Source organism: Onychostoma macrolepis, chromosome 18, assembly GCF_012432095.1.
Source record: "Onychostoma macrolepis isolate SWU-2019 chromosome 18, ASM1243209v1, whole genome shotgun sequence".
Lineage (NCBI taxonomy): Eukaryota > Metazoa > Chordata > Actinopteri > Cypriniformes > Cyprinidae > Onychostoma > Onychostoma macrolepis.
In genome coordinates, this window is record NC_081172.1 from 2,299,807 (window position 1) to 2,324,042 (window position 24,236).

At 38.3% G+C, this 24,236-nt stretch overlaps 1 protein-coding gene across 2 annotated transcripts in view; it reads left to right on the forward strand.

Moving 5' to 3' along the window:
- The first annotated feature begins 716 nt into the window (after nucleotides 1-716).
- Nucleotides 717-24,236, forward strand: part of LOC131524255 (transcription initiation factor TFIID subunit 4) — a 106,544-nt gene continuing 83,024 nt past the window's right edge. Inside the window, exons 1-6 of one of the 2 annotated variants that reach the window (XM_058751199.1) lie at nucleotides 717-1,877; nucleotides 4,266-4,408; nucleotides 17,767-17,877; nucleotides 19,900-20,043; nucleotides 21,638-21,760; nucleotides 22,663-22,752. In XM_058751199.1, coding sequence (XP_058607182.1) covers nucleotides 950-1,877; nucleotides 4,266-4,408; nucleotides 17,767-17,877; nucleotides 19,900-20,043; nucleotides 21,638-21,760; nucleotides 22,663-22,752 — 1,539 coding nt within the window. In that variant the 5' untranslated portion in view covers nucleotides 717-949. The remainder of the gene's footprint in view (nucleotides 1,878-4,265; nucleotides 4,409-17,766; nucleotides 17,878-19,899; nucleotides 20,044-21,637; nucleotides 21,761-22,662; nucleotides 22,753-24,236) is intronic. The other variant, XM_058751200.1, reaches the window with a different exon arrangement.

Sequence of the window (24,236 nt, forward strand, 5' to 3'; positions counted from 1 at the left end):
TGATGACTGTTCAGAATGAACTCTATTTCAGTTATAGCCAATTAGGAGAGCTGAGGCATTTGTTGCATAATTACATATCTGGAATGTCAGATTATAAACAGCAAAACTGAAGGATTATTGCATCACAAATACACTGTACACTGAAACATCAGAGCAATAACTAGGCCCCATAGCACGGTTTAAAGCTTTATAATGTCATTCCAAGTATTAAATTCAGGTTATTTCCATAAACCTCTAGCCTACACCATTTCATTTCTAGTAGCCTAGCTGTATGCTTAGATGTCCACTCTTTTAAATTTCGTCATCTTTTACAGGACTTTGGACTCAGTCTACAGGGAACGTTTCAGAACGTTCCTAAATTATGACTAATTATGACAAAATTATAAACGTTCTTCCAGTAACATTAACGGAATGTTCGTTCAAAGTTTTCTGGTCTTTACTAATGTTCTGAAAACGTTAACACACTACGTTTTAGTTGGACGTTCGTCTAACTTTTTTTTTAAATGTTACTTGTTTCAGAATGTTCAGAGAACGTTCAAAAGTAACGTTCTTAGAACATATTCTTGTTAGCTGGTGGTGACCATTTATTAAAAAGAGAGATAGAATGCGTATTAATATGTGTATATGTGAACGATATCAGTCAATGGTATCTATCTATCTATCTATCTATCTATCTATCTATCTATCTATCTATCTATCTATCTATCTATCTATCTATCTATCTATCTATCTATCTATTTGTCTGTCTGTCTGTCTGTCCGTCTGTCTCCCGTTCTCTCCAAACTCGTGTAGTATCCTCGGCCGCCTTGAGTTGTAACAGGGGGACAACTGTTTGGTTTTGGCCCTCTGACGTCACATCCATTCCCACAATGCCATAGTAACACGACTGCGCACTCGCGCTCGTGGACGCGCACCAGCAGAGACAGCCCATCACACACAGAGAGCGAACATGGCGGGCACCTCCGACCCTCTGGAAGACATGCTCTTCTCCGAGGTGGACGAGAAAGCCGTGAGCGATCTGGTGGGCTCGCTGGAGTCTCAGCTGGTGGGTCAGAGCGAGCCGCCCGCCGCGCGCCAGAGCAGCGCGAAGCAGCAACAGCAGCAGCAGACAGGAGGAACAGCGCAGCTGCCTGCTCCTGTAGACTCTCCATCAGAACCACAACAACAAGCGCAGCAGCAGCAGCAGAACGCGCGGAAAGCGGCGCGCAACCCGGAATCTGACCCGAAAGACTCCAGCATGGATAAGCACGCCAAAGCTCTGGAGAAGGAGAGCCCTCTGAAGTCGCATGGCAGCATCATCATCATCACTACAGCAGCGGCGGCAGCAGCAGCATCCGACGCTCCTGCACCGGGCAACAAAGGTGAGAGCCCGAGGGACACCCGCAAGAAACACTCGGGTAATCCGCGCACGCTGCGCTCCGCAGCATCCCACAGTCTCAACGGCAACGGAGGCGGCGCAGCATCAGCATCAGCATCATCACCCAGCACCTCCAGCACGACTTTCACCGTGTCCAGTAACCCGCAGGCGATCGCGCTGGACCGCGGGACGCCCACCATCGCGCTGCACCGACTCCCGCATCACATCATCGCCAGCATCGCGCAGAATGGAAACGGCACGTCGGTGTCCGCGTTGGTCCAGCAGGGCGCGCGGATCAACCACAGCAAAACACCCGCGGACAACAACGCGAAGCCAGCGGCGACCTCGGCCACAGCAGCGCCTGTCAAACCCGCTGTCAGCGCGGCTGCGGTCATCAGACCTGCGCAGACGCAGACGCAGACGCCTGCGCAGCAGAGGGTCGTAACGCCGCAGCTGATTGTCAGACCACCGCAACAGCAAACTACTATACAGCTGCCACCCGGATTCACCATCCCACCAGGTACTAATGACTTACTGATGTGCACTGCCTACTCTCCTCTGACTCTCTTCCACATGTTAGAATAACAGTAAAGTGATGCAAACTCTGAAATAACTCCCGGGATGAGGAAGTGAACAAAACATGATGTGACTTAAATTAAATCTTTCATATTTGAGCTTCCTGCTTGTCATTCTGCACATCAGTCAACCAACTTCATCCTGTTATGCTTTTAAGAGCAATTGAAGAGTTTATTTGAAACTCAGTTTTTATTCATTTTTATAAATCATGTTTTTTTTAAAAAATTGTGTTATCATGTTTTTATTGTGTTAGCTAGCTGTTTTTCTTTTTTCGTTTTTTAGGTTTATTAGTGTTAGTTTAGCTTTTATTTTATTTATTTATTATTATTTAATCAAAACGACCCAATTGCATTTTGATTGATATTAATTGGAATGCAGGATAAAAAAAAGCCTGTATTTTGGAACATTTTTAAAAACAGAGTTAACTCTTCACTTGTTGATGCTCTTCCTTCACTCTCTGCTTTAATCGATCCTTTAAAAAAATCCAGGTGAAATTTATATGCAGGGACAATTTCTATTTGTCTACAAGACCACTTTCAAGAATTTAAACAGAAGTATTTAGCATCAGTTTTGTTTTCTGACATCCCCAGAAACAAATTCTGTCTAAATGTATAAACACTTGGTTCTATTAGTGACCAAAAAGTGTGTTTCCCCTTTAAGTTGAACTTTTTAAAGACTTGAAAAACGTTATTTGCCAAATACCAAGTGGTTAAATAAATACAAATATATTTATGGCCTCAAAAAGTATTTAGACACTTAAGTGACATAAATATGTGAATGTCGTTTATTAGTGTCTTTATCTGCAATCAAATGCTGCAGGTGTCTGTCTCTAAATTTCAAACTTTTTTTTCATATGTTGTACTTGAGAAGTGTGTTCATGCTGTCTCTCTCAATCATAAAAGAGTCATAACAGATACATAAGAATAGGAAAATAATCATTTAATTATATTAAGTTTTAATCTGCATGTATAATAATTAAAAAAGAATGAACAAATATGGTTTTAAATAGACGATGCTTAAAATATTTCACATCATTTACTCAAATGCTAGTTTTCATCTCATTATTTTCTAGGAAATCCATACATATATATCAGACAGACATGCTTGCTTTGACATTTTGTTATGTAATATAATATTTTATATAATGGCACTCAACATTTTAAAGTGTTGCTCAAGTCTCCAGATACTTTCTTCTCTATGAATTATGTATATATTTTCAGTATATGTAAACATCTGAAGATATGTAAAATGATCTGAAGATCTTTTATCAGTAACTTTAGTTTAAACATACAGGTGTTTTTTTTGCTGAAGGTGCTGAATGGTGAAAGTTTACGCATGAGATCTGAACCTAAAACCTAAAACCAGCCCAAATCAGTAAACACATCTGGAGTTTATATGATAATTTGTGTAGATGAGCTTTACATCGCTGCATTTGGATGCTGATTGATGAGTTTGGTGCAGAAACTGTCAATAATGAGCAGAAAGTAGATCAAAAAGTGACTTGATATCTCACAGATGACTTTCACACTGCTCATAGATGACAGTCTCAAGTCTAGCAAAGAGACATCATTTTTATTTACTTTAGATTTTAATGATGAAGAATGATTCATCATCAATCAACAGTTAACTTGCACTTTCTTTCAGTAAAAATACGAAGCTTTAGACAGACTGACCTGTTGCCTTCTCACTCTCAGACTGAATGTGTTTAAGCACAAGTTATAAAACCAGTGAAATCTGAACTTTATCTGAACTCTGATCATTATTTCAAACTAATATTGTTTTTAATGGTGAAAGCTGTCTTAGTTTAATTGTGTGTGTAATGATCTGCGGTTAAATGGGTCAGTGTTTTTATTTTTATTTTTTTTACAAAAACAAACTGCTCTGTTTAAAACACCTAAACATCCTAATTTGAATGTCTTTAGTGCAGGTCGTTTACATAAAGCATGTGCTATATAAATAAAGTTTCCTTGGACATTTCATGCAGAATACATTTATATAAAAGTCTTTAAAGATAATCAGAAAATAAAAAGAATGCATAAATAATAATTTAAAAAAACATTACAATTTTTAATAAAATGTATTTTTTCATGTATTTTTTTTTTTTGCATAATGCATTCACATAAAGACATCAGACATATGCAATCATTTAAATTTTTTTTTATTTTTTATAAGAATGACTTATAATCTGCATTATTCAATTTTGCTTTCAGAAGAATCCAAAGGCTTCAGCTGTTGATTGTAAATTTTATGTTTCAAGCACAGTTTTGTGATGCTTTGTTATATTTTCCAGAGGTCAGAGGTGAATAACCTGTGTGTGTTGTGTGTGTTTGAGGTATGGTGCTGGTCCGGACAGAGATGGGTCAGCTGGTGATGGTTCCTCAGCAGGCTCTGGCTCAAGCTCAGGCCCAGAACAGCATCTCGCCGCGGCCCTCCACGCCCACCAGCGTGGCCACATTCAGGGTCACGACCCCACAGGTACAGCCCATAATACTCTAGAGCCACAGCGATCTGACGCACAGATGAGGTTTCTCTAAAACATGATTTCTGTAACTCAAGAACCAAATTTCTCCCAAACCTCCCGCTGTAAAACTCGAATGACATCAAGCAGTTCGAAGTCAGACCATATGCATTTCATCAAACCTTTTTTATTTAATACTTTTTCATTGTTTTTGCAAAGGCAATATTGCGAAATGTTTCCATGTCACTGATATAACTGAAAAATATCTGCTGAGATTGAACACACTACTTTGCAAATTAAAGATCCATTTGCTTGCTTTTCCTGATTGAAAAGTTATTTTCCCTAAGATTGAAAGTCAAGATCATACATTTTAAATCTCTTCTCTTTTATATTTACAAATGTACTTTTGATGAAAGGAAAATATCAGGATGATCTGATGGTATGGTACAGTCGGGGACACGTCTAGTTAGTTATTTTAGTATCATAGTTTTTATTTTTATATTTTATGCTTTCATTTTAGTTTTAGATAAAGTTTTAGTAATTTAGTTGTATGGTTTTGCAATTGTATTTGTTTTTTTAATATAGTTTTTATTCATTTTTATTTCAGTTTAACTTTTTGTTATTTTAGTACATCAAGTGAAACTGCATGAAAATAGGAAATTATGCTTTAGCAACTAGCTGAAATATAATAAGTTAGTTAAAAAAAAAAAAAATATATATATATATTGTAATGGTTTTAGTAAATTATAATAACCCTGGTGATGACTCCCACTAGGGGTCACTAGAGATCTCTCACATTTGAACTAATTATGATTTCACTAATAATCGTAATCAAATCATCTGTGCGGTAAACACAGTGACCGTACTTTGATTACTGCTATCAAAAAGTTTTATTCTGTGAAATCTTCATCACTCAGTGATGAAATAAAGACTCAACAGTGATGATTTTCATATTGTGATCTTTAAACTCGCTCCTGATGTGATCATGTGACACTTCTTCAGAGTCCCAGTAAAGATGAAACAGCAGGTAATTTGATATGCTAATAACAACCTGTGCACAGATGCTGTGTAATTCATGGTTATTCACACTAGACACTTATCTGATATGATCTGATTGAGCAGAACGCAATATTATGAAGCATTTGACTTCCACAAGAAAACACTTTTAGAAACACTGATCTGAATACTACAAATCATACATAGATATTTAGAACTAAATTGAAGATTTGTGTATTTGAACTGCAAATAAAATTTACATCATTTTTGATGACACAGCTTTAACATAAATTAATAAACTTAATGTGATGCATATTTGTCAGCCATACATTAATAAAACAGGTCAGATTTCTGTAATAGTACTAATAAACTGAATGTGTTTTAAATACATAATAACTAGGTCTATATATTTATCAGCAATAAATCCAGTCTATTTCAATCTCATACATTTTAACTTAATATTGCTAGTTCCACCGCCGTATTTGAACCATCAGTAACTTTAGTTTAAACATACAGTTATTGTTTTTATTTATTTTTTGCTGAAGGTGCTGAATGGTGAAAGTGTATGGATGAGATCTGAGCCTAAAACCTAAAACCAGCCCAAATCAGTAAACACATCTGGAGTTTATATGATAATTTGTGTAGATGAGCTTTACATCGCTGCATTTGGATGCTGATTGATGAGTTTGGTGCAGAAACAGTCAATAATGAGCAGAAAGTAGATCAAAAAGTGACTTGATATCTCACAGATGACTTTCACACTGCTCATAGATGACAGTCTCAAGTCTAGCAAAGAGACATCATTTTTATTTACTTTAGATTTTAATGATGAAGAATGATTTATCATGAATCAGCAGTTAATTTGCCCTCTCTTGTAAAATAATGAAGTTTTAGACAGATTGACCTGTTGCCTTCTCACTCTCAGACTAAATGTGTTTAAGCACTAGTTATAAAACCAGTGAAATCTGAACTCTGATCCTTATTTTAAACTAATATCAGATTTGATGGCGACAGCTGTCTGAGTTTAATTGTGTGTGTGATCAGTGATCTGCTGTTAAATGGGTCCATGGTTTTGTTTTATAAGAACAAACTGCTGTTTAAAACACCTAAACATCCTACAACACTCTGAATGTCTTCTGTGCAGCTTAGGTGGGTCGTTTAGCAGTCTAAAGGAAAATGTATTAATAAAATAGCACATTTCATACATAATGCATTGTTCTTTACATATAATCATAAAATAATTAGAATACATAAGAAATAAAAAACAAACTAAACAATAAAAAGTAAAAGAAAAATGATCATTTTTAATAATAAGATACATTTTTTTTTTCATTAATCCATTATTTTTTACAGTATTATAATGTAAAATAAGAACTTTTTTATTGATAAATTTAATTGTTGAATTAAATGTTGTAGGGGTTAAAGTGCCCCTATTATGGGTTATGAAAGGTTCATATTTTGGTTTTGGGAGTCCCCAATAACAGGTTGACATGCACGCAAGGTCAAAAAACACTTTTATTGTCTTATAATATGCATTTATTTTTACCTTACTTGCTCATCGACTCCCAAACGAGTCGCTCAATGATTCATTTTTCCAAACCCCTCTTTTGCATGACGCTAATCTGCGGTGATTGGTCGATTGCTCTCATTTTCATCTCATCTCACCTGTGATGCCTGATAAAGCAGTGTTTGTGAGTGCAGTGCTGCTTTGTGTACAGCGTTACCGGGGAAATTTCTATTTTTACTGCTCCAAAAGCGGCACCTAGTGGCAAAGAACGAATTTACATTTTCATTCAGACCAACTGGGAAAGACTGACAAGTGGGCGAGCAATATGCTAATATTTCATGTTGATCTCAACATGAAACGGCTTGGGATTCGTTTTAAAAATGACTCGTTTCAATGATTCGGAGTCGACTCTTTTGAGAGAGAATAACTTTATACACGGTGCGCTTTCAGATTTAAAACTTAAATCAGTTAAAGTGCCCCTATTATGAATTTTTGAAAATGAGCTTTCATGCAGTGTGTAACACAGCTCTAAGTGAATTCACTTAGAGCTGTGTTACACACTGCATGAAAGCTCATTTTCAAAAATTCATAATAGGGGCACTTTAACTGTAATTGTTTTCACAATGAACAGATTTATGCCTACTCTAAGCTATTTGAATAAATGCATTTTCAAAATATCATTGTTTAAATAAAATCAAAAAGATGCAAATAGTTAGTAATAAACTATGCCATGATTTTTTTTGAGTGCAGAAATCACATCTGTTTATTGTTACAAATATGCATCACATTAAGTTTATAAGTTTATATTAAAATGATGTAATCCAAATGCATGAAAATTTTAAATGCAATAATAATAAAATCTTAACCCCATAATAAACACAGCAGAGATAAAACTGAGTGTTTCCTGTCAAACATGCTTTTGATGGAAGACATTTGCACCTTTTTGAAACCCATTTGTCAATAAAAGAGATATTAATTCGGAATCTTGACTGCCACTATTTTCTCGTGCATATTTTTGCAAAATTTAAATCATCAGTGCACAGAAATAATTTTCATGTTGACTATCTGTACACTGTTAATCCTTGTAAACGATTGTTTTTTCTGTTCTGTTCAGAGTTTTGTCAGCAGTATTGATGGATGAGGCTCACTGCTGACATCTAGCGGTGCGCTTTAGTCAGTGCTGACATCAGCTCTTCAGTGACGCTTCAAATTCATTTATTTTACTTGTGCCTGCAGATTTACATGGAAAATAAGCCTCTTTCTTCAGTGCTGTGTGAATTAAACACTACGTTCTCTCTTAACAGTTTGCATCAGATGCATCGCTTCTTCACAGTGGTTTCAAAACATGAACAAGAAGACCACAAAAAATCCAGTTAGCTGGTCTCTGTTGTTTTTCTGTTCACATATTAATATCCATGTTCAGAATATTCCAGTCATTAAAAATGTTCCCCTTGATTTAATTCCAGGTTTTTTTTTATTTTTTTTTTATTTGTTTTTTTACAGTTTTCATTTACTTACAAAACTAAATTTGAATAGAATTTTTCACTGTCTTAATAGTTTGTCATAATAAGAGCAAATACATTTTTGAACATGATAATTATTTTATATAGAATTTAATATATATTTATTTATGTATGTAGGTATTAATTTATTTGAGGATAGTTTTTTTTAAATTGCTTATTTTGTTTTTTCATATGAGAATTACAATTTACAGTGTATGGCCTCAAGAAGGCAGCAACCATCACATTTGCCTTTGTTATATTAATGTTTTTTTTTTTTCAGATTATGCAAAGAAAAAATATTTTACTGATAACCAATGCTTATAACTTATGATAAATCACAGTAGTTTAATGGAGATCTAGTGTGTGAGGGTGTAATGTTCACTTAGCGCCACCAGATGGAGCCAGAAGCTTGCATTTATTAGTGGCTCAACGTTTTAACCCAAAACTGGTGTTAATAAATCAAAAATGTTTAAAACATTGCAAATAACAAAACATTTAATTTCTGAAGTTTAGCAGATTAGTATGTTTTTACATTTATATTTGCGTTGCATCTAGCTGATGATTTTGTTCAAAGCAACTTACAGTAAAGTATCAAAGGCAATTTGTCACAGAGCCAGTAATATTTGTAGAACACAATGGCAGGTTTTCTAGAAAGAAACAAGCGAATGCAGAAAAAATGGAGAGGTTTTTTTTTGTGCAACCATAAAATTTAAATAAAAATTGCTATAGGCAGTGGTTGAATTGTAAAAAATTTCAGGGGGTATGGGGGGGATCTTGTGGCTATTGTACACAATGATTACAAAATTGGTCTCATTTTTAAAAAGGTTTCTATTTAATGAAAAATTTGCCTTATTAAATGCACTATTATTTATAAGTTTTTTTTCCCCCTTCTGGGGCCTGAAATAGAGGAACTTTGGTCAATATTGATGAATAAACAATATTTTGCTGAATGTGTTTTTGTGCTGGCACCTTGGCTGGTTTAGGTCTGTCATGGATGAATAAATATGAAAATAAAATTGCCAGTAGGTGGCAGCAAGTCCCTGTTTTAATAAATTACTTACTGAATCATTCATATCAAACGATTCGTTCAAAACGGCTGATTCAATAGAAACGAAAGAAGTGAGATCATCTGAATAGACCGTTGAATCACCGGCTCACTCGATCCGTTCCTGTGGCTCAGTGGTAGAGCATTGCATTAGCAGTGCAAAAGGTTGTGGGTTCAACTCCCAGGGAACACACATACTGATAAAAAATGTATAGCCTGAATGCACTGTAAGTCTGCTAAATGCATAAATGTAAATGTTCAAAAACTGATTCATTCACGGAATGAAACACTGTGTTGCTATGCGCTGTTGTATAAAACTAATAGCACATTTGTGCTTGTGGCCTCGTGCACGTGCTGATATACAGAAAAGTACAAACCCGATTCCAAAAAAGTTGGGACACTGTACAAATTGTGAATAAAAAAGGAATGCAATAATTTACAAATCTCATAAACTTATATTTTATTCACAATAGACTATAGATAACATATCAAATGTTGAAAGTGAGACATTTTGAAATGTCATGCCAAATATTGGCTCATTTTGGATTTCATGAGAGATACACATTCCAAAAAAGTTGGGACAGGTAGCAATAAGAGGCCGTACAAGTTAAATGTACATATAAGGAACAGCTGGAGGACCAATTTGCAACTTATTAGGTCAATTGGCAACATGATTGGGTATAAAAAGAGCCTCTCAGAGTGGCAGTGTCTCTCAGAAGTCAAGATGGGAAGAGGATCACCAATTCCCCCAATGCTGCAGCGAAAAATAGTGGAGCAATATCAGAAAGGAGTTTCTCAGAGAAAAATTGCAAAGAGTTTGAAGTTGTCATCATCTACAGTGCATAATATCATCCAAAGATTCAGAGAATCTGGAACAATCTCTGTGCGTAAGGTTCAAGGCCGGAAAACCATACTGGATGCCCGTGATCTTCGGGCCCTTAGACGGCACTGCATCACATACAGGAATGCTACTGTAATGGAAATCACAACATGGGCTCAGGAATACTTCCAGAAAACATTGTCGGTGAACACAATCCACCGTGCCATTCGCCGTTGCCAGCTAAAACTCTATAGGTCAAAAAAGAAGCCATATCTAAACATGATCCAGAAGCGCAGGCGTTTTCTCTGGGCCAAGGCTCATTTAAAATGGACTGTGGCAAAGTGGAAAACTGTTCTGTGTTCAGACGAATCAAAATTTGAAGTTCTTTTTGGAAAACTGGGACGCCATGTCATCCGGACTAAAGAGGACAAGGACAACCCAAGTTGTTATCAGCGCTCAGTTCAGAAGCCTGCATCTCTGATGGTATGGGGTTGTATGAGTGCGTGTGGCATGGGCAGCTTACACATCTGGAAAGGCACCATCAATGCTGAAAGCTATATCCAAGTTCTAGAACAACATATGCTCCCATCCAGACATCGTCTCTTTCAGGAAAGACCTTGCATTTTCCAACATGACAATGCCAGACCACATACTGCATCAATTACAACATCATGGCTGCGTAGAAGGATCCGGGTACTGAAATGGCCAGCCTGCAGTCCAGATCTTTCACCCATAGAAAACATTTGGCGCATCATAAAGAGGAAGATGCGACAAAGAAGATCTAAGACAGTTGAGCAACTAGAAGCCTGTATTAGACAAGAATGGGACAACATTCCTATTCCTAAACTTGAGCAACTTGTCTCCTCAGTCCCCAGATGTTTGCAGACTGTTATAAAAAGAAGAGGGGATGCCACACAGTGGTAAACATGGCCTTGTCCCAACTTTTTTGAGATGTGTTGATGCCATGAAATTTAAAATCAACTTATTTTTCCCTTAAAATGATACATTTTCTCAGTTTAAACATTTGATATGTCATCTATGTTGTATTCTGAATAAAATATTGAAATTTGAAACTTCCACATCATTGCATTCTGTTTTTATTCACAATTTGTACAGTGTCCCAACTTTTTTGGAATCGGGTTTGTACATTTCTTGTGCAATGAATGTAAAAACTCATACATGGGTATTTTTGTTTCATTGCTGGAATTATAAGGGCATTCTAACTGTATTATAATGGGCTTCATGATTTTGGACTCTCAGCTCTCCTATCGTCTCTCAGTCCCTCACAGTCACACATACATAATGTCAGGAGAATGTCTTTAAATTCCAATCAAGGAAAAATCATAGCTTCTGTTGTCTTTTAAAAGAACTTCAAAATTTGCGCTTGAACCATTTTGCGCAAAAAATGATGAAATTGTTTCTACTTTGTTACTGGTTGTTCTGATTGGCCAATCGCCGTTATTTAGTTCGTAAATGATCATAAGTAGAGAATTTTAACATTTCATGTGCATGATAAGTTTTACGTAATACACAAAATTAATAATCCAAAGGGGATGGTGGTTTTACAGAGGGGATGCTTTTCGCCATTTTTTTTCGACCAGCATCCCCCCTCAATTCTGGGGCTATAGGCCTATTTTTGATGTTGTGCCTCTAGTGCTAGACATGCCATATAGTTTTAAAATGTAAAATTTATACAGAATATCATATAAATATTGTAGTTATTATCATAATTAGTTATTATTATAACAATAAAGTCCTTTCAGTCATTTGGTTGACTAATGACTAATACTTGTTACCACAGTTTTATTGTAGTAATTTTGCAATAATTCACAATAAAGTATCAGCAGCAGTAGCTGTATATTGTGGTGTTTACTGCCGTAATGTGTTTCCCTGGTAAACTCTGTTCAGGACATCAGCATTGCGTTTGTGAGGTGAGGGTTTATATTCCCAGGCGTCTCTCTTCATCCTGCTGTCAGTCATTCTCCGGTTCTCTGCGGCGGAAGACGTTCCTCTTTCCCTCCGAATGCGTTTAATCATTTATCCTCCAACTGCCTGATCGCTGTAAACGCGAACTCAACTTTCAGCGCGAGCGAGAGACTCGTTCTGTGGCGTCGCCGTCAGTGTGCGTGTGCATGTGTGCGGCCCCGAGCTCTTCCGTGTCTCAGGGGCCCTCGGGCTCCGCTCTCTCTGCAGGGGCCCAGAGACGAGCATCTGTGAGGAGAGAGCGCGTGCTGGCAGTGGCCTCGTCCTCAGAGCTGAGTCCGGGGCTCTGTGCCCGCTCACGTGATTATTGCTCCTCACATCGCAGCGTTGCCCCTCAGCGGAGGGATTTTCAGAAATAAGAAATAATTTTATATTACAAATAAGTAAAAATAAAAGGCAGAAACTCAACCCACTGTAAAGAAGTTTCAATACAAAAAGTCCAAATTTCTTTAGTTCAACACATTTCTTTAAAAACAGTGATGTTTTGGCCAACTTTAAGGTCTTCATCAGACATCTTATATTTAAATATTGAGGAATATTATTTATTTGATGTATTTTATATATTTTGAATATACTTTGAATCTATATTACTTAAGTGTGTATTAATTGTAAAATAATTATACAACATCTGTTTCCAGGTATAGCAAAGAGGAAATAGAATTAAAATGAACTGAAATTCAAAGAAAACCATGCAAACCTAATTAGTGCAATGTTTTATAAGAAAAAGGAAAGTTTATCAAAAAAGATTAATAATGTTTTGAAGTTGGAAGGTTTTATAGGCTTTTGCAAGTAGACTGATAGATTTTTGGACTAGGGTGGAAGAACACTTCATTTCCCAGAATTAGGGGTGTTCGATATGACGATTTTTGATCGTGGATGATAAAAATGTCTTCACGATCTGCTTTTGAAGAAATATCGTAGTATCGTGCTACAGCGCACATTCTCTCAGCTGCAGTTCTGGCGCCTCAATATACTGTTCATCGCCACATACATTCACATCGGTGTTAACTCAGCGGTAGAATTACTCTCACGGGACACTGCACTTATTCGCAATCACAAATGTACATTATTCGGATCTGCTTTAAAGCCTTGCTGGTTAAATGTTTTATTCACGCGCGCTTTTTCTGAGCCCGGATACCTGAAGCGCGCGCACTAAAATCCTGTCAAACAGCGCCTGATCGCTGAACTAAGTTATCTTTTACACTAATACTGTCAAAACACACAAGGTTTATGTATAGACTCCGTTGGTTATGTCTAAAATGAAACAGCTGAGAGAAAACATCTCAGGTTACCCATGTTACCATGGTTCCCTGAGAAGGGGAACGAGACACTGCGTACCCTAGAGGACACTTTGGGGAACGCCCTCACCGGGACCGGTGTCTGAAGTACATGTGGAACACGACAATGAACTTGACATTGGCCTATGACGTGTTACTGGTGCGACCATGAGTATAAAAGGGCACCTGTAGAACACGTCGTCAGCTTCTTGTCTGAAGGAAACGTGCACAGGAATGCCTGAAGCATGGCAAAGGGACGCAGTGTCTCATTCCCCTTCTCAGGGAACCATGGTTACATGGGTAACCTGAGACGTTCCCTATCGAATGGGAACTCGCACTGCGTCCCCTAGAGGACACTTTGGGGAACGAATACCCACGCTGCCATAATGAAGGAACAAGTGCCTTATCAGCAGGCACAAGCCAGGAACTCTAAGAAGTTATCATCCCCAGAAATACACCAGCAACAGCCAACACACTGTAAGGGTCAGAGTTGAAGCGGGCCAGGTTTTCTATCCAAGTGCAATGAGAGGGCCTTATTGCCCAACAGTGCTAGGAATTGGGAACGCGAGAAGCAATACTACCCCTCTTCCCAGCCGTAGTATCTCGAGGGTTACAGCAGGAGTGGGACGCGAGTCGCGGAATAGCCCACTATCTCCGCATACCTCTCATCTCTGAGTGCAAACGGAGGGAAACCTTCCCCCGCCGTGCTATCATACGGTAGATTAAAAGAAGTGGGAACGCGAGAAGCGATACTGCACATCTACTTTAAACCATATAATATTGTGAGTATCAAAGCTGAGGAAGTGGGACGCGAGCCGCGAGCCGCGGAATAGCCCACCCTTCCCGCATATCCCGCCTGCCTTATAGTGTAACAGATAAAGAAGTGGGAAATGCAAACTGCAATACTGCCCACCTTCTCAACACATTATACAATCTTGTGCAGTACGAAGGCAACCTGCCTCGTCCCGTTTATATGACATAAGAAGTGGGAAGCAACAAGGATTCTGCCCAACTTTCTAAACCCATAACACAATTTGTATAACAGAGAGAAAAATAACTGAGGAAGTGGGACGCGATTTGCGGAATAGCCCACGTTCCTCAGCACATCTCATAACCTAACACCGAAGCCGCCGTTGTACTGGGAAAACTACGAATTGAAATTAGGGACTGATTCCTACTACAGGATGAAAATAGAGTAAAAGAAGAAAATAAGTATTCAACTGAGGCTAGGACTAAGGGGCTTTATTAACAAACGTTTTTTTTCTCTGCCTTACTTGAGGTTGCTGCCTAGTGCCCCGACCCCTCGCTTGCCTTCTGACTCTGCTGCCAGCTGGGCCCGGCGGCCGGCTCAGCTTCAGGTGGTTGCCCGGAAGGACGCTGCCTACGGCGAGGGATGTAGTGCTCAAACGCCGCTGACTTAACCTTCACCTCCCTGAACTTACGGACCACTGTCTCGACAGCATCTCCGAAAAGCCCGGCAGGCGAAACCGGGGCATCAAGGAGAAAAGACCTGTCCTTCTCCTTTAGCCCCGACAGGTTAAGCCATAAATGCCTCTCCGTGACAACGAGTGCCGCAAGAGAGCAGCCGATGGCGCGAGCCGCTTGCTTGGTCGCACAGAGGGCAAGGTCACATGAGCGGCGGAGCTCCTCGATTTCAACAGGAGCCACACCCCCCGCCGCATCAGCGTCCCTTAGCAGATCCGCCTGGTAAGCCTGCAATACCAAGATAGTATGCAGGGTACCGCCCGCCTGCCCAGCCACCGCGTATGCCTTGCCGACGAGCCTAGATGTAAACTGGCACGGCTTCGAAGGCAAAGTAGGAGCCCTCCACAAAGATGCCAGGGGAGCAGCGAGATAACCCGCAAGGGACTCCTCCATCCGAGGCATCTTCGTGTACCCGCTGTCTTCCAACCCCTTCACATTAGCGTAGTTAGACTTGCTAGGGGGAAAGACGGGGGCAGAAAAGGGATTCCTCCATGACCTCAACAGCTCGCTGTGAAGCTCAGGGAGGAACGGAAGGCTCGGGGGGCAGAGCGTTTATGACCCGCTAGGAAGCGCTCATCCAGACGGCTAGTAGACATGCCTTCCTGCACCTCCGCTGACCAGTCCAGGGTTAGCCTGGCAGTTGCGCCGGCCATGACGTCTAGGAGTTCCCCATACGCAGGTGATGAGGAGGAGGCGGTTTGTGATGTAGCGTCTGCCTCGACTCCTGTCACGTCTATCTCCTCGGAGCTAGACCGGCCGAGTAACATGCTCTCTGCCGGATTGGAAGAAAGCGAGGACCGGGCTTCCAGATTCGGTTCGAGAGCAACAGAGCTGGCAACCGAGGATTGGGATAGCGAGAGACCCGTCCCAAGCTCATCGGGCAGATCTAACTGCGAGCCCCATGAGTGCAGACGGCGCTCTGCCTCGGCAGCAGCGGGTCCAGCACCACGAGGCGCAGGCGCTTGGCTTCCGTCCTCTGTAAACAGAGCCAAGCGGGAGCCGATCACATTGAGCACAACCGGCCCCCTCAAGAGCCGACCGTGCATGCTGTGCCCCCAGTCACACTACACAAAGCTCATGTGAGTCACTAGGTGTGATGTACCTTTCACACGGTGGGACACATCTTTTAAAGTTCTGCTTCACACAAGCACACACAAACAAATGGCTCCTGAAGACAAGACGCTTTTATACTCATGGTCGCACCATTGTTGTGTTCCACATGCACTTCAGACACCGGTCCCGCTGAGGGCATTCCCCAAAGTGTCCTCTAGGGGACGCAGTGCGATTCCCATTTGATAGGGAACCGATGTGTGCCTCTGTATAGATGCGTGCAGGTCTTAAAGGGGCAGTTTTGAACATGCTGCCAAATGCCATTAAAGGGATAGTTCACCCTAAAATTTAATTTCTGTCATTATTTACTCTCACATGTTGTCCCAAACCTGTATTAATTTATTTCTTCTGCTGAACACAAAAGAAGATATTTTGAAGAATGTGGGTAACCAAACAGTTGCTGGTCCACATTGACTTTGATAGGAGGAAAAAAATAAATACTATGAAAGTCACTGGGGACCAGCAACTGTTTGGTTTTCCACATTCCTCAAAATAGCATTTATGTTCAGCAGAATAAACTCGTTCAGGTTTAAAGCAACTTTTGAGTGAGTAAATGATGGTATAAATATAAAACACTTTTTATTTTGGGGTTAATTATTCCTTTAATGTTAATGAAACACCAAAACACAAAGAGAAAAATCACTCACTACTCTTGATTTAAAAAACGTTAATTCAGTTGATTTAATAGGAATCAATCTATGCAGTGTTTTATTTTTATATTTGTTGATTCAATTTCTCGAATGCTCCTGCTAAATACACCTATTCTACCTGAAAACAAAACACTGTTTTATTTGTATATTACGTGTATTTATAATGTGTATCTTTTGTTCTCATTTTTTAATAACAAAGATAAAATAATGATAAAGACTTTTATCTTTGCCCACTTTGGCCTAAATATCCGCCATTCTTTTTAAAATATTTTTGTTACCTTGAAAGGCTTTGTCTTTATAATAGGGAAATTAGTTTGGCTGTAATGCTCAGACAACTTGCAAAATAGTAAAAGCAACATGAAAAAGAATCGTGATAAAATCGTGAATCGTGATTTAAAAAAAATATAAATATCGTGATATGATATTTTTGCCATATCGCCCACTTATTTCAATTTTATTTTATTTTATTTTTGTAAATTCCATTTGCAGTTAAGCTTCCTGTGTGTTGTGGCCTATTCAGTTAAATTTTCAATGAATTGAAAGGGCATCAGTTGTGTGTCTGATTTATGCACTTTACCGCTCAAATGAAGTATTGAAGCTGCACATCTGAATGTCTTAGCTCATAGATGTCCGCTGTCAGTTCATTACTACGAACATGATTTTTATTTGAACTGAAAAACAAATCTTTTTTTTTTTTTTTTTTGTGATAATAAATGCCATAAATGCTATTGATTAATCTGAATGAGTATTGAACTCATAATTGCCCACAACACTGAAGAAATGAGCGTGTGTGTGACAAAACTCTTTCAAAGCAGTTACTCATCCAGTGACTAGTTCTTCATCAGAAGTGCACATATATAGTTTCTGACTGGGATCTTATGAACACAATGCTGAAGTCTGGTTTTCAGATTCTGTGACTCCTTCTTTCCTCTGTGATGCTGCTCTCAATCCTCTCTGTTTCCTCCCTCCTTTCTTTCTTTTCTCTTTCTCTCACTCTCAGTCTCCTGTTAGCACTCAGGCGATTCGTCCTGCTCCTGCAGCTCAAACTAAACTGGTCCAGTCTAGTTCACCGAGCGCCGCGGCCCAGACCAGCACCGCAGCCGGCCCCGCTGTGAGCATCTGCCCTGTCTCTCTCTCTCTCTCTCTCTCTGTTTCCCACTCATCAGCATCAGTTGTTTTATGTTTATGTAAGCATTAAGACGATAGAAATGCCAGCTGTATCTGACCAGATCTTCAGAGGAGAAAAACTGAGTGAATTTAATATTCAGTCACTCAAGGCTGTGTATTATAGCAGTTTTAAAATTAGGATTTCAATAAAAAAGCAATAAAATACAAGCTACATATTAAAAATATTGTCACAAATTTACAAGACAAATTTTCACTAAAACTTTATTTTATTAATCAACTGATAATACAGCTGATAATACAGTGGTCCTAAAAAAAAGGAGCCTCAGCAAACTGACTTTTTTTTTTAATTGGTTCCCTCATTAAGCATCATTTTATCTAAGGAAAACCTGAATATATGAAGGACTTTTTTATAAGTGTGATTCAGGGTTATTATAGTTAACTAAAGCTAAAAAATAAACCATGAAAGCATTTTAATTACTTGAAATAAAATAAACGTTTTATTGAAATATAAACAATTAAACATTTTATTTCAGCCAGTTGCCAAGGCAACATTTACTAAAATAGTAAAAAGTACTAAAATAACTAAAACTAAGTTAAATTAATAAATACTATGCAGACAAAATTGCTTTAAAGGGGTCATATGACTGCTAAAAAGAACATTATTTTGTGTTTTTGGTGTAATGCAATGTGTTTACTCAGTTTAAGGTTAAAAAAATACATTATTTTCCACATACATTATTGTTGCTCCTCTCTGCCCCACCTTTCTGAAACACGTGGATTTTTACAAAGCTCATCGTTCTAACAAGCGAGGTGTGATTGATATAGCACTGGGCGTTATGATTGGCCGAATACCTCAAGCGTGTGATGGAAATGTTACACCCCTTACCATTTTTGGAAACACACAGCGTCTCTACGACATGGCGGCGGCGGCAACAATACTACAGCGAGAATGAAAGTTATGTATACATTTGGGCGGTGTTATGCAAATCTTCCCATACAGTGACGTAGATTTGTGGGGGCATGGTTAAATTAGGTGTTTTTAGGAAGGTGTGGATGAGTTTTAACTTTTAGAAAGAATATCTCTTTGGGTTTGCGACTTTATGGATCTTGTATATGCACGAACAGCCTGTAACACTCCAAAGACAAAGGAAAACATGAGATTGCATCATATGACCCCTTTAACTAAAATTAAAGTGAAAACAGAAAATCGAATTCAAAACACTAACAAAAACTATGTGTGTGTGTGTGTATAAATAAGCACACACACACACACACACATTTTTCTAGTTATGTAAAGCTCTAAAATATTTTATTTGGAAATATAAAATCATTAAAAAATCATTAAAAATAGTTGACATTTCTGGAATTATGTCGTTTGATTATTTTAATTATTTATTATTATTTTATTTAATTATTTAAATATATTGACACTGCTAGTTTCTGTAAAAATAAAAGTTTGAAAATAAGCAGCTTTATCATTACAGCAAAAGTATCAGAAATATCTTGGTCAAAAAGTACAAAATGTTGCAGTAATAGATCTAGTCCGGTCAATATTTGTGTGAGCACTGTGTGGACTAATCAACAACCAAAACCAGAACTATCTGCATTATAATCTGATTGAAATGAATGTGTTTGGAGTCTCATGTGCTTTCAAATCTACTCCTGCACTCTTGTGCTTATCTATAAAGTTGTGTTTTATTAGATTTCTTACATAAAAGACAAAGAACAGACAATAAAAACTCAGCATGGCTGTAAGAGATGGAGAGCGAGCGCCTCAGGAGCAAACCAAGCGAACTGTGAGTCGTCAGGTGCTCTGAGTTCTTCCTCCTCCATCTCTCTCTCTCTCTCTCTCTCTCTCTCTCTTGGCTCCTGTCGTCCTGCGCTCTCTCGGGACACGCGATGTGACAGGGCGCGCTGTGGCCGTCTCTCCTGTTCTCTGTGGCCTTGCTGGCAGGCAGACGTCAGCTTGTGTTTATCTCCGTGTCTCTGCTCCTTCCTCCTCTAGAAGGCCCCCGTGGCAGCCGCCGTGGCAGTGACAGCTCCCCAGCAGGTCCAGCCGGCCTTGGGCCCCCAGGGGCCCCTCACTCAGATGCCACTGGCCCCGCAGAGTGCAGCCACCCCGGCCCCCGGAGCTCCGGTTGTCTCCCAGGTCTGTGTGCCCTCCCGTATCGAAGCTTGCAAGTTTTTCTCTCTCTTTATCTATTCTTTTTCTCAGCTCAAGTGAGTGACTGTTGGACCCCTCAAGCTTCCCTGGTTAACTGTCAGGACTTGGTTAAGCTCCATCCGAACCACACACACACACACACACACACACACACACAGCTGCCAGCACGTTCATGCACAGACAAACAAACACACATGTGGCAGTGCCAGTCTATAGACATCTGGGCATCACATCTGCGCGCAAACACAGACATGCATGTCCACATACACTACCGTTCAAAAGTTTGGGGTTGGTATGATTTTTTTAATGTTTTTGAAAGCTGCTCACTAAGGGTGCATTTAGTTGATCAAAAATACTGTAAAAATGTGAAATATTATTACTATTTCAGATAACTGTTTTCTATGTCAATATATTGTAAAATATAATTTATTTCTGTGATCAAAGCTGAATTTTCAGCATCATTACTCCAGTCGTCTAATATCATTCTAATATGCTGATTTGCTGCTCAAGAAACATTTCTGATTATTATCACTGTTGAAAACAGTTGTGCTGTTTCATATTTCTGTGGAAACTGTGATACATTTTATTTTTACGATTCTTTGATGAATAGAAAGTTCAAAAGAACAGTATTTATTTGAAATAGAAATGTTTTGTAACATTATAAATGTCTTTACTGTCACTTTTGATCAATTTAATACACCCTTGCTGAAAAAAGTATGCATTTCTTTCAAAAAGATCATACTGACCCCAAATTTTATAGTGTATTACCAGGTGAATCTCACAAACATGTCAAGAACATGTATAGGTCATATTTATTTATCCCCTAAGTCAAAAAAAGAATAAATAATAAAAAGTTTTGCATAAAGAAAATTTTTGTGACTTTATTTTTATGAGAATTCATTACATTTTCCTTCCAAATTCTCAAAATCTTACTGCAAAAAATGGCATTTTCATTACTTCATAACGTGATTGAAAACACAATGCTATATTATTACAATTTTAAATTATTTATATGTTATGATAGTATTCGTTGTTCTGCCTTTAATTTATACTAATTTATACTATCATTTAAGAATAATATGAATAAAAAAAAAAATCTAATGTAAAGCATCTGGATCCATAACTGTGTTTAATTGTTATGACAATAATATTACAATGTATAAAATATAAAAATAGGCTTCATATTCTTTTGATTTTGTGTGCATGAGAATCACCAGTTCATTAATAGTAGTTGAGTTCAATGTAGATCGTGAAGCTGATCAGGCCGTGTGAGCGTAACATGCCATCTGCCTTAAAAAAGACTTTTGATTGACACATTCTCTAACCTCAAATGATTGACAGCTTTGTAGCATTTAAATGGAATTTAGAGGATTTCATTAAAATACTTTATTTACCCGTGAGGCCCGATCGCTGATTATGGCAACAAAAGCACAACAGAGCACGTCTGTGTGAGTCAGAACCGGATAAACTGTTTACTAACGCAAGCAGCCGTCCAAATCAAGACACACGCTTCAGCTCGGCCTGTGATGTGTCATTACTGATGTCTGATTCCACATGAACTGTCTCACTCTCTCATCAGGAGATGCAGGAGAACGTGAAGAAGTGCAAGAACTTCTTGGCAACGTTGATCAAGTTGGCGTCCCATAATTCCCCTTCCCCAGAGACGTCTCGAAACGTGAAAGCACTGGTGCAGGACTTACTGGTACGTGTGGAGATACATCTGAATTCATTAATTCATTAATCATTTTTTTCTTTATATGTCATCATGAAAGGCCTAATTTTACATCCAGAATATTACGCCGGCCTGCATCATATGTGCTTAATGAAATGCAATACTTGTTTATTAGTAATTTTGTAGTGCTGATTCCAAAAATAGTGTCTGATTTGCTCTAAACATCACACTTTCTCACTAAATATAGTGCATTTTGTATCATTTTTGCCTTTACAACCATTCATGAAGAAGTCTTGTATTGTCGAATTTAAAAAAAACGCAAACACATGAATCCTGTCTGAATCAAGCCAGATTATAACCATTTGATCAATTCTAAGACCATTTTCAGACACATGACATTATTTTATGCCTAATTCTGATTTCAAAGTCAGAGGAAAATTCAAACATGGGCCAGAAGTTTTCTGACAGGAGTTGTACTGCATCCAAACATAAAATTTTCTTTGACATTAAATGGAGTGTTGGAACACATTTTTCTATTCTTTTGCAGATTGTAAGTTAAATGATACATTTGGAATATTTTTTTGTCATTAAAACAAACTTTTGTCATCATTCTGTTGTTTTGATGAGTGTATTAAAAACTGATACATATGTAATTCTTATTTTGTGAAAGAAATCTGTGTGATGAAAAGTTTTCATTGATATTTTTGAACCCTGCATCATCAAACCAGCTAATATTAGTCCACTTTTCCAAATCATTAGAAATTTGCAGGGCTGTGCTTTGAAAATGAAATTTGCCTCATGTAAGATCAAGGGTTAATTCGTTTTCATCCTGCACTAATCATCTCCTCTTCCTGTAGTTCGCATGTTTTTTTTTGTTTTTTTTTACTGTACACGTTCAAATGAATCTGATCATCTGCTGTCGCTGCTCTCAGGATGCGAAGATCGATCCGGAGGAGTTCACCAGCCGCCTACAGTCCGAGCTGAAGTCGTCTCCGCAGCCGTACCTGGTCCCTTTCCTGAAGGTACGTTAACACACGCGAGTCCTCCTCCTCTGACACGGCTCGCGTTCCTCGCGGTCAGTAGCCGGCAGGCGTGTCCAGCCAGGCACAATACGTGTCACATCCCGCCCGGTCCGAACTGGCACGTCAATGCAGCCTCGCTGTCATGCGATGTTAGTTCGCTTACGTCAAAATCCTCCAGAAATAGACATCGGCAGCCCGCGGTGTCCTCACGGGGCCTGGGATCTCAGCGAGATGTCTTTGATTACTGAGGTTAATGATCTTTGTCGGACTGTTCGGCCTCTATGAGAAAAAACTGACAGTTCACAGACTGGAAATGGAATTTAAATTAAACATATGAGATGATTTTATCATTGCAATGATAAAAGCATCTCATATGTTTAATTTCAATTCTTTTTCTAGTGTGTGAACTGTCATTTTTTTGCGCGCTATTCCAACTATTCCTATATTTTGGTCCCTACTAGTAGAGTATTTGTAGTATCATATCAGTAGTTGAGTATTTTATCAATTGATCAAATCAGCATAATTAGAAACGTTTTAGCAAATTAGTACATTTACAGTCAAACCAAAAATGATTCAGACAGATATATATATATTATATATTTTTTTACTAGTGGGTGCAGGACACTATAGTTCATTTATGTAAGTGAGGATAGCAAAATAAAGTCAATTGTGACATATTATACCCAAAAATTCTTCATACAGTGGACTACCAGTAAAACTGATAAAAATTTGGGACCAAAAATGATTCAGACACTTTGACCTGACCATGTTTTGCTTAGGTGCTTTTTTCTTTTATTGCTAATGCAACCTTTTACATCACAGACTGAACAAAATGAAGCGTTGCTTAGTAATTGGTTGAGCTAAATTGGTATTATCTAATTGCGTACTTAAATTTAACAGCTGACAGCTATTCAACCCAATTCATTACATACCTTTCTATCAAAGTTATCTGACATTATCAAGATCAGTTTGTTCGGACACAGTTTAACCATTTTCTAAACTATAGCGAATAGACTGTGATAATGTGAGAAATGTTGAAGGTGTCTGAATAAATTTTGGTTTGACCGTATAAACCCATTCAACGCCCCCAGTTGATTAATCACTGTCCATTAAGACTTGTATTACACGTTTTCTGAAATGTTATGTTTGAATATGCACAAGAGGCATTATCTACTTAAAAATGCACTTACTTGCATAAATCTCCAGAACAGAAATCTGAACATTGGTAACCCTAACACTTAAATTTGTATTTTGGATGATTTCTTTTTGAAAGAAGACATGTTATAGAAGTAAAATAGCATCAGTGTTAGGGTTAGGGGTTTTTGCTTGTAGCGTCTTGCCTTAAATGTGCAGAAATAGTATAAATAAACTCCAGTCTGTTGAATTATTGAAAAATGGCTGCATTACAACCTCAGGTGTGCCTTATTTTTCATTAATACATTGGCCTCTTGTCAATTATTCCTTGTGTAATCCCAGTATACCGG